Source organism: Oncorhynchus masou, chromosome 32 (genome assembly GCF_036934945.1).
Source record: "Oncorhynchus masou masou isolate Uvic2021 chromosome 32, UVic_Omas_1.1, whole genome shotgun sequence".
In the NCBI taxonomy this organism is placed as follows: Eukaryota; Metazoa; Chordata; class Actinopteri; order Salmoniformes; family Salmonidae; genus Oncorhynchus; species Oncorhynchus masou.
The window spans coordinates 32,848,933-32,865,360 of NC_088243.1; the positions used below are offsets into that span (position 1 = coordinate 32,848,933).

At 42.2% G+C, this 16,428-nt stretch overlaps 1 protein-coding gene across 3 annotated transcripts in view; it reads right to left on the reverse strand.

Annotated features, from left to right (window-relative positions):
• LOC135525962 (low density lipoprotein receptor adapter protein 1-B-like) overlaps window positions 1–16,428 on the reverse strand; it is a 57,508-nt gene extending 41,080 nt beyond the window's left edge. For 2 of the 3 annotated variants that reach the window (XM_064953945.1, XM_064953946.1), the window contains exon 1: window positions 16,153–16,428. In XM_064953945.1, the coding sequence (XP_064810017.1) occupies window positions 16,153–16,237 (85 nt within the window). In that variant the 5' untranslated portion in view covers window positions 16,238–16,428. The remainder of the gene's footprint in view (window positions 1–16,152) is intronic. The other variant, XM_064953944.1, reaches the window with a different exon arrangement.

Genomic DNA, 16,428 nt, shown 5'->3' on the forward strand with positions numbered 1-16,428 from the left:
TCAGCTGCATGACAGAGTCATAACTAAGGTCTTCCTAGTGGGTGTGATCGCCTTGCCTTCATAGATGAAAACATTCCACATGTAGGCAGAATCAACCAGCACAACGAGCTTGTAGCCCCATTTGGGTCGGCTTATTTTTCATATATTGCTTCAAGCCTGAGGCTTGAATCTATAGATATATTTTGCGCAGGCTAGAAGTAAGATTTGCATGCCTCCACCATGTCATGATAAAGGAGCTTGGACTCATGCAAGATGATCATACCCTGCAGTCCCCGTCTGGTCATTCGCCTGATCCTTTTGTGGGTCACTCATGTGAAAAGTACAATTGATGGCCAAGAATCAGTTTTCACTCAAACCAATAGAGTGGGGACTTGCTCCAGTTGTCAGTCAGTCTTGATACATTTACCAGTCCCAAGTAAATCACCAAGGAAATGTAGTTGAGCATATCACCCATGGTGACAGGTTTCCAGGACATCTTCCTTCCCCCTGCTGCTTCTTGTCCCCATACTTGTTGGCATTTCTAATTAGTGTACCCAGTACAGAGGTGGTAAAGTAGAAACAGCTGTAAGGGAGTGTATGTTTCATCACTAACCAACTGTGGGCATTTGGGTTTAAACCTAAATTGTTCTGGCTCTTCATCTTCAAGGACCGTATGGCACCTGTTATAAGTGTCATCTCCCTCTGTCGTGCTGCTTCCACTGCCTCTCCCTCTTCTCTGTTGAGGCCTAGATCTCCTCCCTGCCCCTCCAGATGAACTTACAGAGAGGGGAGAGGTGCCAGTGCCTGCAGTGGGGGTGGTTGAAGAGGAGTGGGTCTCTGCGGAGTGGTGGATATAGAACCATCAGACAGGGTGATTGCATAGCAGTGGGGGGTGAAGACCTTGACCGGTGGGGGCGCTTGCTGGGGAGGGATGGCTCATGAAACGTCATCAAATCCTCTGCATCCGCCACTCGGGCTGGTGATCAATAACTGTAGGTCACAGGCAGACAAATAAGATCTCTTCATCTGTGGATTCTCATCTTTTGGTGTGTATCAACGTATTCAGTATTTATTTTGTCAATGCTTCACAACACTAACCGGCATGTAGGTAGCAGCCATCTTGAAATGAGGTCATCGGCTCAGCCTTTCCTTATAAATTCGTATGCCCACATATGGTAGTAAGTCAAAGATTTGAAGGCACCGAGGGGTTACCGTTCTCAGACTGAATTTAAAAAATATAAATAAATAAGTCCCCAAATATGGTGACTTTACATTTAAGGAGGTTAAATGACTAAAACCAGATATAAATGTAGAAAAGATAAATCGAGCTATATATTTTTAAATAAGATCTTTGAGACCTAACAACCACCAGATTAAAAAGTCAGATACAAATAAATGTAAATAATGGCATGGGGCCACCATTGATGTTGTTATGTTTGAGTCACTCAGATAGCATAAGAACACCGCATAAGCCATGGTAAAAAATGTATAGAATTGCAGGAAATTTGCTTTCAAAACAGCAACACTGTATCTGTGGCCAAGAGAAGGACATTAAAAATGTTTGTCAGATTCTGCGCCATTGCCATGCAGAGGCATGTAGACTGATCAAGAGCTTGGAACACAATCTACTGGCTTTCAGCAACTCCTGCCTCAGAGAAATCTTGTGCATATGGTGGCCTGAATGGATCTCTAATATAGACCTGTGGAAGAACACCGTTTCGAGCACCATCCAAGAGTGTAAGTAGAGATGGGTTGGTCACACGGTCCGGAGAACATTGCAAAACATGCCCTGGATTGGACTCAACAAAAAAAGTGAAAAGGAGGATGTCCAACAATGACCTGGCACAGGTGTCTAGAAAGCAACCCAAGGTGTGCAATGTTGGAAAACTTTAGTACAGGCCCCTATGTTCCTCCAGGAACCAAGAAAATTAAGTTAGTTAAGCAGTGCACTTATCTGTCCTGATGTCAATGTTTTGTTTCTCCAGAATTGCCCATCATAACGCATTGACTATTGTCTGGGGCCATCTGTGTCCACAAACTCTGCCAAATCAGGTGAAAACTTTTAACTAACAAATAGCATCCAACTTGAGCAGATTCTGACAAAATGATCAACATGCTTTCTGAAATGAATGTCAGCCCGTATAAAATATTCTGTCAACAGCAGCAGTTAGGCTTTTTTGATTTTAAAATTAAAATTCTTATTTACAATGGCAGTTGTTCCCTGGTAGGCTGTCTTGTTCAGGGGCAGAATGACAGGTTTTTACCTTGTCAGCTCAGGGACTTGATCCAGCAACCTTTCGGTTACTGGCCCAACGCTCTAACCACTAGGCTACCTGCCACCCCAAAATAGAGTTGACCGTAATGAGATTTGAACAACCAACCTTCGGGTTGCTAGACGTTCATGTTATACACCCGACCAACCACCCTACTTTACAATGGTACAGGAGAAAGTACTAGATTGTTGCATAACACAGTAGTTGATGTGGTGTGCTTCCAAAACAATTCCAGCTGACTGGAGGAAGGGATTAGCAGATCAGATAAGACTAATCGCTGGCCTGTAAGTCCCAACAGTGAGACACGTGCTGTGCGGCACTGATCAAATCCACTGGGAAAGTGAGGAAGAGGGGGGAGGAGGGGAATTGTCCCAGCCGTTAGGGATAAAACCAGTGGTCAGCTCGGGCCTGTGCTGTTATAGAAGAAAAAGAAAATGCACACCTATTAAAGACGAAGTGCTGGCTAGCGGATTAGAAACTTGAAAATAAAAGAGCCGCACACTCTGGGAGCTCAGATGTTTGTGATTATACCCTGATGAAGACAGCTTGGCTGTCGAAACGTTGGTATTACATTTTTGCATCTGAGCTCCTAGAGTGCACAGCTCTCTTTTATTTTCAAGGGCCTGTGCTGTTAACATGTGCTAGAGGAAGTGGTACAGCAAGCAGTGTGACATCCGTTACACATACAGCCCTTCGCACATGGTTCTTAGATTAATTGACAGCCCCCAGAACAGAGAAAGAGAGGGGTAGATAAAGTCCCAAAGCCACAGCTGGGACACCTCATCCAGGAGGCTACATAAACTTGTCCTTTAATTGGATTTGAAGGCCTTCAACTTGCTGTAAAAATAGCCTCAGACTCCATGAACAAAGCATTGGCTTTCAGAGTTCCGAAAGCCAAACAGTCTACTGTATAGCCTAACACTTGCTTAACAATACTGGTATCACACACACACAGACAAAAGTTCGGACACACTTACTAATTCAAGGGTTTTTCTTTATATTGTAAAATAATAGTGAGACAAAACTATGTAATCATTTAGTAACCAAAAAGTGTTAAATCAAAATATATTTTATATTCGAGTATTCTTCAAAGTAGCCACCCTTTGCCTTGACAGCTGGCTTCATGAGGTAGTCACCTGGAATGCATTTCAATTAACAGGTGTGCGTTGTTAATTTGAGGAATTTCTTTCCCTTTTAATGCATTTGAGCCAATCATTTGTGTTGTGACAAGGTAGGTGTGGTATACAGAAGATAGCCCTATTTAGTAAAAGACCAAGTCCATATTATGGCAAGAACAGCTCAAATAAGCAAAGAGAAACAACAGTTCATTACTTTAAGACAAGAAGGTCAGTCAATATGGAAAATTAAGAAACTTAACATTTCTTCAAGTGCAGTCACAAAAATCAATCGCTATGATGAAACTGGCTCATGAGGACTGCCACAGGAAAGGAAGACACATAATTACCTCTGCTGCAGGGGAAAAGTTTAGAGTTAGCAGCCTCAGAAATTGCAGCCCAATTAAATGCTTCACAGAGTTCAAATAACAGACATGTCAACAACTGTTCAGAGGTGACTGGTGAATCAGGCCTTCATGGCTGAATTGCTGCAAAGAAACTAGAGGTCGACCAATTAATTAGGGCTCATTTCAAGAATTTCATAACGATCGGAAATCTGTATTTTTGGGCGCAGATTTTTTTTTATTTTTAAATATATATATTTTTAATACCTTTATTTAACTAGGCAAGTCAGTTAGTGGATTAATTGCCTCGTTCAGGGGCAGAATGACAGATTTTCATCATGTCAGCTCGGGGGATCCAGTCTTGCAACCTTACAGTTAACAAGTCCAACGCATTAAGGACCCGCCTCTCTATTGTTGCACTCCACAAGGAGACTGCCTGTTACGCAAATGCAGTGAGCCAAGGTAAGTTGCTAGCTAGCATTAAACTTATCTTATAAAAAAAAATCTATCATAATCACTAGTTAACTACACATGGTTGATGATATTACTAGATATTATCTAGCGTGACTGCATTGCATATAATCTGACTGAGCATACAAGTATCTAAATATCTGACTGAGCTGTGGTAGGCAGAAGCAGGTTCGTAAACATTCATTCAAACAGCACTGTCGTGCGTTTTGCCAGCAGCTCTTCGTTGTGCGTCAAGCATTGCGCTGTTTATGATTTCAAGCCCATCAACTCCCGAGATGAGGCTGGTGTAACCGAAGTGAAATGGCTAGCTAGTTAGCGGGGTGAGCACTGATAGCGTTTCAAACGTCACTCGCTCTCAGCCTTCTAGTAGTTGTTCCCCTTGCTCTGCATGGGTAACGCTGCTTCGATGGTGGCTGTTGTTGTTGTGTTGCTGGTTCGAGCCCAGGGAGGAGCGAGGAGAGGGACAGAAGCTATATTGTTACACTGGCAATACTAAAGTGCCTATAAGAACATTCAATAGTCAAAAGGTTAATGAAATACAAATGGTATAGAGGGTAATAGTCCTATAATTCCTATAATAACTACAACCTAAAACGTGTTACCTGGGAATATTGAAGACTCATGTTAAAAGGAACCACCAGCTTTCATATGTTCTCATGTTCTGAGCAAGGAACTGAAACGTTAGCTTTCTTACATAGCACATATTGCACTTTTACGTTCTTCTCCAACACTTTGTTTTTGCATTATTTAAACCAAATTGAACATGTTTCATTATTTACCTGAGGCTAAATTAATTTTATTGATATATTACATTAAGTTAAAATAAGTGTTCATAGGCCTCCCGGGTGGCGCAGTGGTTAAAGGAGCTGTACTGCAGCGCCAGCTGTGCCACCACAGACTCTGGGTTCATGCCCAGGCTCTGTCGTAACCAGCCGCGACCGGGAGGTCCGTGGGGCGATGCACAATTGGCCTAGTGTCATCCGGGTTAGGGAGGGGTTGGCCGGTAGGGATATCCTTGTCTCATCGCGACCATCCCATCTAATTTGCTCTTAGTGGGACTATCATTTGTTTTTCAACAGGACAATGACCGAACACACCTCCAGGCTGTGTAAGGACGGTTTGACCAAGGAGGAGAGTGATGGAGTGCTGCATCAGATGACCTATTCTCCACAATTACCCAACCTCAACCCAATTGAGATGGTTTGGGATGTGTTGGACCGCAAAGTGAAGGAAAAACAGGCAACAAGAGCTCAGCATATGTGGGAACTGCTTCAAGACTGTTGGAAAAGCATTGCAGGTGAAGCTGGTTGAGAGAATGCCAAGCGTGTGCAAAGATGTAATCAAGGCAAAGGGTGGCTACTTTGAAGAATCTAAAATATATTTGGATTCTTTTAACACTTTTCTGATTACTACATGATTCCATGTGTTATTTCATAGTTTTGATGTCTTCACTATTATTCTACAATGTAGAAAATTGTAAAAATAAATGAATCCCTTGGCTATTTCAGCGACATCCATTGCTGACAGGTGTATACATAAAAAAAAAACATGAATCGAGCAAACAGCCATGCAATCTTCATAGACAAACATTGGCATACTGGGGAGCTCAGTAACTTTCAACGTGGCACCATCATAGGATGCCGCCTTTCCAAGTCAGTTCGCAAATGTCTGCCCTGCTAGAGCTGCCCCGGACAACTGTAAGGGCTGTTATTAAAACGTCTAGGAGCAACAATGGCTCACCCTCGAAGTGGTAGGACACACAAGCTCACAGAACGAGTCCGCCGAGTGCTGAAGTGTGCAAAAATCATCTGTCCTCAGTTGCAACACTTACTACAGAGGTCTAAACTGCTTCTGGAAGCAACATCAGCATAAGAACTGTTTGTCAGGAGCTTCATGAAATGGGTTTCCATGGCCAAGCAGCTGCACATTCGCCTAAAATAACCAGGCGTTATGCCAAGCATTGCCTGGAGTGGAGTAAAACTCGCCGCGATTGGACTCTGGAGCAGTGGAATCTTCATGCTTCACCATGTGGCAGTCAGACATACAAATCTGGGTTTGGTGGAAGCCAGGAGAATGCCACCTGCCCCAATGCCAACTGTAAAGTTTGGTAAGGATGAATAATGGTCTGGGGCTGTTTTTCTATGATTCAGGCTAGGCACCCTGGTTTCCAGTGAAAGGAAATCTTAATGCTACAGTACACCATGACATTCTAGACAATTCTGTGCTTCCAACTTTGTGGCAACAGTTGGGGAAGGCCCTTTCATGTTACAGCATGACAATGTCCCCGTGCATAAAGCGAGGGCCATACAGAAATGGTTTGTTGAGATAGGTGTGGAAGTACTTGACTGGCCTGCACAGAGCCCTGATCTCAACCTCATTGAACACCTTTGGGATGAATTGGAACGCCAATGGCTCTCCCCATGATGTCACCTATAATATTCTGGTCACACAGGCCACAATAACCAGTTGGCCACGCTCTTCAACATAACACCATGATCATGATGTTTCAGCAACCACCAGAAAAAGAAAAAAAAACTCTCATGGCAGGTAAATGAACAGCCATAAAGAGCAAATGGTTTTTGCGCTTCACCTTGACCTCAGGTTACATTCACTTGGGGATTTCCCCAGGCCTCCATCTGTGCATATCCTGGATCAACTGGTCAAGCTTCTAAATCCAGTATTTCCAATGTAGGAATGGCTCCAGGGACATAGCAGAGACAGGTCCTAGACCAGCACTTACACAATGTGTCCGAAGCGCAGACAAACATAAAATATAGAATTGGAAAGAAAGTATTAAGAAAAGAAACCAAATGTATTGACCTGAAAAGATGGTAATTGTTGATGTGAAATATCATTTGACAAACGAAAGCAATTCAGACATGGTGAGCTGTGCAGTGTAAGCCTTTGTCAGCAGCAAAATCACAAGAGCGGTTTGAAGCCAGCGGGAAATGACATGGGTGTCACATTTTATTCTATGCAGAAGTCAGGCAGGGTATGGAAAATAGAAGACAACTGACTTGTGGTTTTAGAGGATGTTAGTTTGCGCAGTCAATCTATGACGAAATGTGCTATTATTATAATAATAAAAGACATTCTCCAGAATTGTTACAGGGATTGGAATTGTTTTTAGACCACATTTGTATTCCTTGCGACTATGAATGCCTTGAATTATGCTCAATGTGGTTAATGCTTTTTGTGTCATTGTATAATTGCTGCAGATTTGAGAGGTCTCCCTTGAAAACGACACTGGATCTCAACGGGATCAATAAATTATGAACAAATAAAGGCAAGGTTACTATTATTAAGGTTACCAAAAGGACAGAATGTGTGTGTGTGTGTGGGGGGGGATGCTCTTAGCATGGATGCAAAAAGAAAATTTGGCATGCATTTACAAGGCCAAGCCCAAAGCATGAGCGCCAAGAGTTGTCAGAATGTTTTCGGTAGAATCCCACATATCTAGCATACATCATGTAGGGGCAGAGGACACTAACATTTAATCCAGGTGCGTTTGGACTGGTAGGTGCTTTGCATGGACTCCAGACATCTCAATAACAAAGCCCTGAATACTTCCGTTTCGTGGTCTCAGCATTGAAAGCAGCATGCATCACTTTCACAACGAAAATGACTGTCTTGCAGCAGTGGTTCAGTTTCCTGTTACGACAAGCTGAAACAAGTTGCTTTCTATCAACAGCTGACGGCAGCTACCTGATCCATGCTGTATTGAAATAACCACATGGAAACAAGAGGCAGTTATAATGAGTGGTTCAGTGTTATGACCATAAGCACTACCGTCCCTTGCTGTGAAGAGATTGTGGGTGAGAGGAAATGCAGGTCTAAACTTGAGGCCATCACAGTCCAGGGCCCACATGACATGTGTGTTGAGAGGTCAACAGAAAATATGAAGATGCAACTTTGCCATATATCTGTAACCATGGGTATTATCATCTTCCACAAGTCATCCCTGCCAGGAGAGATCGGGGACTGGGACCAGGCCTCTAGAAAGCCTCTTTACTCCCCCAGAAAAAATGGACCAAAACAAAGAATTGATGGCTCAGCAAGGCACATGTGGCATCATGCTGCCAAGTCTGTCAATGACGCCATGGTCTAGGAAGGAAGACGAGACAAGTGAGGGGGCAGTTTATCTGTGAAACCAAGGCTATGCCTCTCCTTTGACAAGCCATACTACAGTAGTGTGACCATGTGCACCCGCCCGGGTGATTGCACATCGCCAACATTGCATTGCTCTCTGTATGACAACCCACTGAAACCAGAGATCAAAGCCATTGTGAGAATCCTGCAGCTTTGATAAACGCTGGGAGCACTACCTAGATGTTGACCCATTGACATCCATTGAGTACAAAAACAATAGAATAGTGCATTCAGAAAATATTCAGACCACTTTACTTTTTCTACATTTTGTTATGTTACAGCCTTATTCTAAAATGTATTAAATTGTTTTCTCCTACCCTCATCAATCTACACCCCAAAATGACAAAGCAAAAACAGGTAAAATACTTTGGCAAAAGTATTAAAAATAAAAATTTCAATAGCACATTTACATAAGTATTCAGACCCTTTACTCAGTACTCTTTAAGCTCTGTCAGCTTGAATGGGGAGCGTTGCTGCACAGCTATTTTCAGGTCTCTCCAGAAATGTTTGATCGGGTTCAAGTCCGGGCTCTGGCTGATCCACTCAAGGACATTTGGAGACTTGTCCCGAAGCCACTCCTGCATTGTCTGGGCTGTGTCCTTAGGGTCATTGTCCTGTTGGAAGGTGAACTGTCACCCCAGTCGGAGGTCCTGAGCGCTCTGGAGCAGGTTATATACTTTGCTCTGTTCATCTTTCCCCTGGATCCCGACGAGTCCCCCAGTCCTTGCCGCTGAAAAACATGCCAACAGTGAAGCATGGTTGTGGCGATGGTTTTCAGAGGCAGGGACTGGGAGACTAGTCAGGATTGAGGGAAAGGTGACCAGGTTTCCTCCAGATGTGACCCTTGGCATTCAGGCCAAATAGTTCAATTTTGGTTTCATCAGACCAGAGAATCTTGTTTCTCATGGTCAGAGTCCTTTAGGTGCCTTTTGGCAACCTCCAAGTGGCCTGTCATGTGCCTTTTACTGAGGAGTGGCTTCCGTCTGGCCACTCTACCATAAAGGCCTGATTGGTGGAGTGCTGCAGAGATGGTTGTCCTTCTGGAAGGTTCCGACATCTCCACAGAGGAACTCTGGAGCTCAGTCAAAGTGACCATCTGGTTCTTGGTCATCTCCCTGACCAAGGTCCTTCTCCCCCGATTGCTCAGTTTGGGCGGGCAGGCCAGCTCTGGGATGAGTCTTGGTGGTTCCGAACTTCTTCCATTTAAGAATGACGGACGCCACTGTGTTCTTGGAAACCATCAATGCTGCAGAAATTTGTTGATACCCTTCCTCCAGATCTGTGCCTTGACACAATCCTGTCTCGGAGCTCTACGGACAATTCCTTCAACCTCATGGCTTGGTTTCTGCATTGACATGCACTGTCAACTGTGGGACCTTATATAGACAGGTGGGCTTCCTTACAAATTATGTCCAATCAATTGAATTTACCACAGGATGTACCTGAGCTCCATTTTGAGTGTCAATGCAAAGAGTCTGAATACTTACGTAAATAAGGTCTGTTTATTTTATTTGTAAAAATGTCTAAAAACAGCTTTTGCTTTGTCATTATGGGGTATTGTATGTCAATTGAGGAAAAAAACAAACAATTGAATCAATTTTAGAATAATGCTGTAATGTTACAAAATGTATTAAGAGTCAAGGGGTCCGAATATATTTCTGTGTGTGTGTGTATTAGAGGTTGACCGATTAATCTGAATGGCCGATTTTCATAACAATCAGAAATCGGTATTTTTGGGCGCTAATTTGACTTTTTTTTTTATATATATAAAAAAGTTTGTTTTTATACCTTTAACTAGTCAAGTCAGAACACATTCCTATTTTCAATGACGGCCTAGAAACGGTGGGTTAACTGCCTTGCTCAGGGGCAGAAGGACAGATTCTCCCCTTGTCTGCTCGGGGGATCCAATCTTGCAACCTTACAGTTAACTAGTCCAACGCTATAACAACCTGCCTCTCTCTCATTGCACTCCACAAGGGGACTGCCTGTTACGCGAATGCAGTAAGCCAAGGTAAGTTGCTAGCTAGCATTAAACTTATCTTATAAAAAACAATCAATCATAATCACTAGTTAACGACACATGGTTGATGATATTACTAGACATTATCTAGCGTGTCCTGCGTTGCATATAATCTGACTGAGCATACAAGCATACAAGTATCTGACTGAGCGGTGGTAGGCAGAAGCAGGCGTGTAAACATTCATTCAAACAGCACTTTTGTGCATTTTGCCAGCAGCTCTTCGTTGTGTGTCAAGCATTGCGCTGTTTATGACTTCAAGCCTATCAACTCCCGAGATGAGGCTGGTGTAACCGAAGTGAAATGGCTAGCAATTTAGCCCGCGCTAATAGAGTTTCAAACGTCACTCCCTCTCAGCCTTCTAGTAGGTGTTCCCCTTGCTCTGCATGGGTAATGCTGCTTCGATGGTGGCTGTTGTCTTTGTGTTGCTGGTTCGAGCCCAGGGAGGAGCCAGGAGAGGGACGGAAGCTATACTGTTACACTGGCAATACTAAAGTGCCTATAAGAACATCCAATAGTCAAATGTTAACGAAATACAAATGGTATAGAGGTAAATAGTCCTATAATAACTACAACCTAAAACTTGTTACTTGGGAATATTGAAGACATGTTAAAAGGAACCACCAGCTTTCATATCTTCTCATGTTCTGAGCAAGGAACTGAAACGTTAGCACATATTGCACTTTTACGTTCTTCAACACTTTGTTTTTGCATTATTTAAACCAAATTGAACATGTTTCGTTATTTACTTGAGGCTAAATGGATTTTATTGATGTATTATATTAAGTTAAAATAAGTGTTCATTCAGTATTGTTGTAATTGTCATTATTACAAATATAGTCGGCAGATTTAATCGGATTCAACTTTTTTGGTCCTCCAATAAATCGGTATCGGTGTTGAAAAATCATAAATCGGTTGACTTCTAGTGTGTGATATATTTATTTTTGTCCACAGAAGAAGTAGGGATGCACGATATTTCAGTGAAGATCGAACGGTATCGGATGATATTAGCTAAAAAATGCCAACATTGGTATCAGCCTGAAATCTAGTTTACCGCTGATGTGCAAAACCGATGTCAAAGCTGACGTGCACACCGATGTAACATAGGTACATGACGTAATGACACCATGTAAAATGTTGCACTACACGTGCAACACAGCATTCCTAAACTTGTCCACAATGTCTGCTGTGTGGATTGATTAGTCAACAAGTTGAGCAGACATTTGAAAGAGTACCAAAATCTCATTGAGACAACTCAAAAGGCGAAATCCATTAACGGCAAGATAATGGAATCCATTGCCCTTGACCGTCAACCGTTCTCTGTCGTGGGTGATGTTGGCTTTCACCGACTTGTAGAGCACCGGTACACACTACCAAGTACGCTATTTTTCCAGATGTTGCCCTACCGCAGTTACACAGTAAAAGTGTCACTGCCATTAGCTTCAAGACTGACATTTGGACCAGCGACATCAGCCCCATGGGCATGCGGAGTCTGACAACACAGTGGGTAATCGAGGATTTCGTACTGAGGAAAGTCGTATTTCATGTTCACGAATGTGCTGGGTGTCATACCGCTGCTGCCATTTTAATGACATGTGAGAACATGTTTGAAACATGAACACACTAGCTAGCTCCATTCGAACAACTGACTCGAGAAATAAGCTCATCAGCTGCGCCTGCAGCAGAAGTGATACCCTCTGTCATGGAATTGATACTCCTGCTCAACAAAACTGCCGACACAGGCTGTGAACAAGCGATTTGGTGGCACTCTCTCTTTACTGTGCTGTGTCACCACCATGCTCGATGCTATGTACAAGGACCACTACTTCGATGCAGACAAGAAACAGGGTTTACGTGAAATGTTACATACTGAGCTGGACAAGATGGAAACGGACACAGTGACAGTGCGCACGAGGAAGAGAGGCCACGGACAAACAGAGCTGAAACTTCACTGCTTGACATGTATGACAAAATCCTGGTTGAGAATGAAACGACTGAACAAAAGAATGAAACAGCAGAGCAAGTCAGTGAAAAAAAATAGGTTTTGATTATATTTTACTGGTAATGGGGACATACGTAAATGACAACAGAATCTCTTTTTGGTCAGTGTTTGTGTACCCTTTATTTAACTAGGCAAGTCCGTTAAGAACAAATTATTTACAATGACGGCCAAACCCGAACGACGCGGGGCCAATTGTGCACCGCCCTATGGAACTCCCAAACATGGCCGGATATGATACAGCCTGGATTCGAAACAGGGACTGTAGTTACGCCTCTTGCACTGAGATGCAGTGCCTTAGACCACTGCGTCCATGTGTGTTAACTATACTAGAATGCATAAAAGGCCGCTAAAATGTTAAATATCGGTGTCGTTTTTTTGGGGCAAGAAATATTTTGGATATTGGTATTGGCCAAAAATGTGATGTCAGTGCATCACTACTCAAAAGGCTTAAAGTCTTGATCTGACAGTTCAAATCACACCTGCCTCTTTTGAATGAGTGGAATCATGAACAGTGATTTGTTTATGTTCGCCTACATCCCTTGGATTCGCCTTTTTACTTCGCCCTCTCGCTGCACAGGCCGAGGGCATAGCCATAACCCTAAGTAAAATGAACTACCCCAGCTTGGAGGCAGCTCAAGTTGGCAACTCGACGCTGCGCTCCATTTTAAAACCGCCCTGCGGCTCCTGCTGTGTGATCCCCCAAACAAGCAAAAACAGACTCTCGGAGGTTGAGCTCACACCAGGCAAATAGTAGCTTTTAGATATGTCAGTCAGGTGGTTAGCTGTTGAAAGAGAATTATATAGCTGTAACAATTAAGGCTCTGGCTAGTATTATTTAGCCAGCTAGAAAGATTAAGTAAAAAGCTAAAGTTAAAACAGAGTCTACCTCAACAGGAGCAAAAAAAAAAAAAAGGCTACTAAGTTCTCATTAATAACTTTGCTTTAAAGAGTGTAGGCTTCTAAGAGACTGGGATGTGATTGGTCACTCAGTGGTGAGGCTGCAATATATACAAGATGAAGCAGAGGAGATGGAGAGAGAAAGGAAGCAAGCAGAGAGATTAGTACAATGCAGGCCAGGTGTATCTGTACTTTACATTTTATTCAACATTCCTAAAAGCAATATACCTTTACTCCATACATTTTCCCTGACACCCACAAGTACTTGTTACATTTTTAATGCTTAGCAGGAAAATGGTCCAATTCACACACTCACCTACTGCCTCTGATCTGGCGGACTCACTAAACACACATGCTTTGTTTGTAAATTATGTCTGATTGTTGGAGTGTGCACCTGGCTATCCGAAAATACATTTGTTTTATATAAACAAGATAATGGTGCTGTCTGGTTAGGTTAATGTAAGGAATTTTAAATTATTTACACTTTTGCTTTTGATACTCACGTATATTTAAAACCAAAATACTTTTACTCAAGTAGTATTCTACTGGATGACTTTTACTTGAGTCATTTTCTATTAAAAAGGTATCTTTACTTTTACTCAAGTATGACAATTGGGTACTTTTTCCACTACTGGTACAGTGGTTCCCAAACTTCAATAGTCCCTAGTTACCACAGCCACAAGTTATGACTAAAACCCACCCATTTCTACAATGCATCTTCTTAAAATCTGATTTTAAACCTTAACCATACTGCTAACCTTATAACTAACCTTAAATTATGACCAAAAAGCAAATGTTCGTTTTTAGTAATTTTTACAATAGGCTATAGCCCATTTTGACTTAGACTGTGGTAACTTGTGACAACCCCAAACTTTGGGTCAGGCCCCATTTGGGGCCTCCTGAGAGAATCTGTACAAATTGTATCAAACAAGTTAGGAACTAAAAAAAATATATGTTTCAATATGAACATCTCCACATCTTAAAACGCAAACAATACAGTCCTAGAAAAGTAATGTTTTAATTTATATTAGTGGTTGTCTTACCACGGTCTAGAAGAAAAAGAAACCCACACCTATTAAGACGAGGTGCTGGCTAGCGGAATAGAAACATGAAAATAAAAGAAAGCTGCACACTCTAGGAGCTCAGATGCAAAAATGTAATACCAACGTTTCGACAGCCAACCTGTCTTCATCAGGGTCTCAGGTGTCTTACCACAGTCACCTACTGGCGTTTAGTTTACCACTATGTCACTGATAAAACAGAATAGCAAGTAATATTCTAATAATTCATGTGAATGTCATCTGATCGATCATCTGTGTGCTCTATTGATTCTGTTTTTTTTGTGGAGTTTGATTAGTAATGCCTAGGAATACAAATATGAATGCTATGTCATTTGAGAATAGAGGTATGTAAAGAGTTGTTCATTTTATGCAATTCATCATTACAAACTGACTGAACAGTCGCTGATGCTACATGTCAGTGTGAATAATTTTTTTATAGTCCCCCCCCCCCCCCATTTCAGGGCTATATCATTACAATTCTATAGCTAATATGCTGTGTATTTGTAGATCGACTGGTGTGAATGAACCTACAGCAGCCAATGTAACAATGGCTGGGCTGGAATCATGTTTGCTAAAATAATTATATTTCAGCCAATTTACCAAGTGTTGATCCTGTGTGTTTAAAAGGGGTCACTTGGTGTGCTTATAGGCTACATAATGTTACCCAAAACTGAAACTAAATCGAGCTCCCTTTAAAATAAAACACCACCACTACTTCACACTTTTTTTTAGCACAAAGCAACAGCGTGTTGCCAGGTTTGTTTTGAGTCACTTTCGCGTTCGGTACTCTTCTAGCTCCCATACATTTCAAGCCCTGAACCTGCTCGAGTTCCAAAATCGAAGTGAATGTAACAGGTAATAACCAGCGCGATAACAGGTAGCCCTGCTGATTCCAAGAGTATTCCAAGATCTAGACCAGTCTAAAATAGCAGAACGATGCATGCTTGTTCCACTCCACGGTGACGTGGCGGAATAGACGTTCTTCACGTCTGTGAAAAAAAACAACACTTAACTAGTTTGTTACCTACCATTATATAAACCAAAAGAAAATGAACTCAAAATGAATACAGTTACATGTACACAAGAATGGAATCATGGATAGACATCCATGTAGTAGTTCGATTAAAACGTCCGATACATTCAGTTGTTACGAACTCACTTCACTCGCGCTAAATAGGGATGCTCGCTCGGTTGTTGCAAGCACATGCGCAGATCAAATACACCGCTAGAACGTCGATTGAGGTGTCCAAGTAATATTTGAAAGATTGTTCAGGAAACCAGGTGTTTTAACCAGCGTATGTTTACTTCAATTTTGACCTTATGACGATTAAGATAGTCATGTAAACACCTTACTCTGTTTATTACACAACCTGCCATCATCAGTTGAATATCAAATGATTAGTGTTTCGAAGTCAGATATTGAGCATGCTAGTTAGTTAAGTTACCAAACAGTATCGTAACACCGGTACACAAAGTTGGCATGCATGGCCATTTTGGCGACGCATTTGACGGTCTGTCCGGTTCTTGACAAGCCAACACGGGAGACACGCTCCCTAAGGAAAAAATTGTCACGTTTAAACACATTTCATAACAAATTATCCATTGGCAGTCATGGAAAACGGCAATGCATACCATTCATTCAGTCGCCTGTTAGCTACGATTCCCACGATCAAGTAGGTACTTAACTTTACAGAGGGGGGGATACAGGAAACGGAGTAACGTTAGCTAGGTGGATCCTAGGTTATTAGCATTATTAGTAGCTACATAGAAAAGACTAGTCATCAGCCATTTTCGCTAACCTCGTATCCACTTGCTAGCTAGTCAACTCGCTTCCAATACTTACTTTTATGTCTGCCTACACCCCATGACTGTTTAGCGAGACTGGGGCTCCGAATTATTGCCCTTCCAGCCGACTTCAAAGCGTCCATGCCGTAATCCAAAATTGGGGCAAAGAGCCCAACAAGCTTCAGTTCTTGTCTCTCGAAGCACTTGGCCCTGTTTGTCACACACTCTCCCAAACTTTTCCAGCTGTTTTTTGTCTTTTACTTCAGAGACAGCCCAGAATAAATGGATTATGATGTTCATCCCCACTCTGGGCGGTGTTATATGTAAATTAACC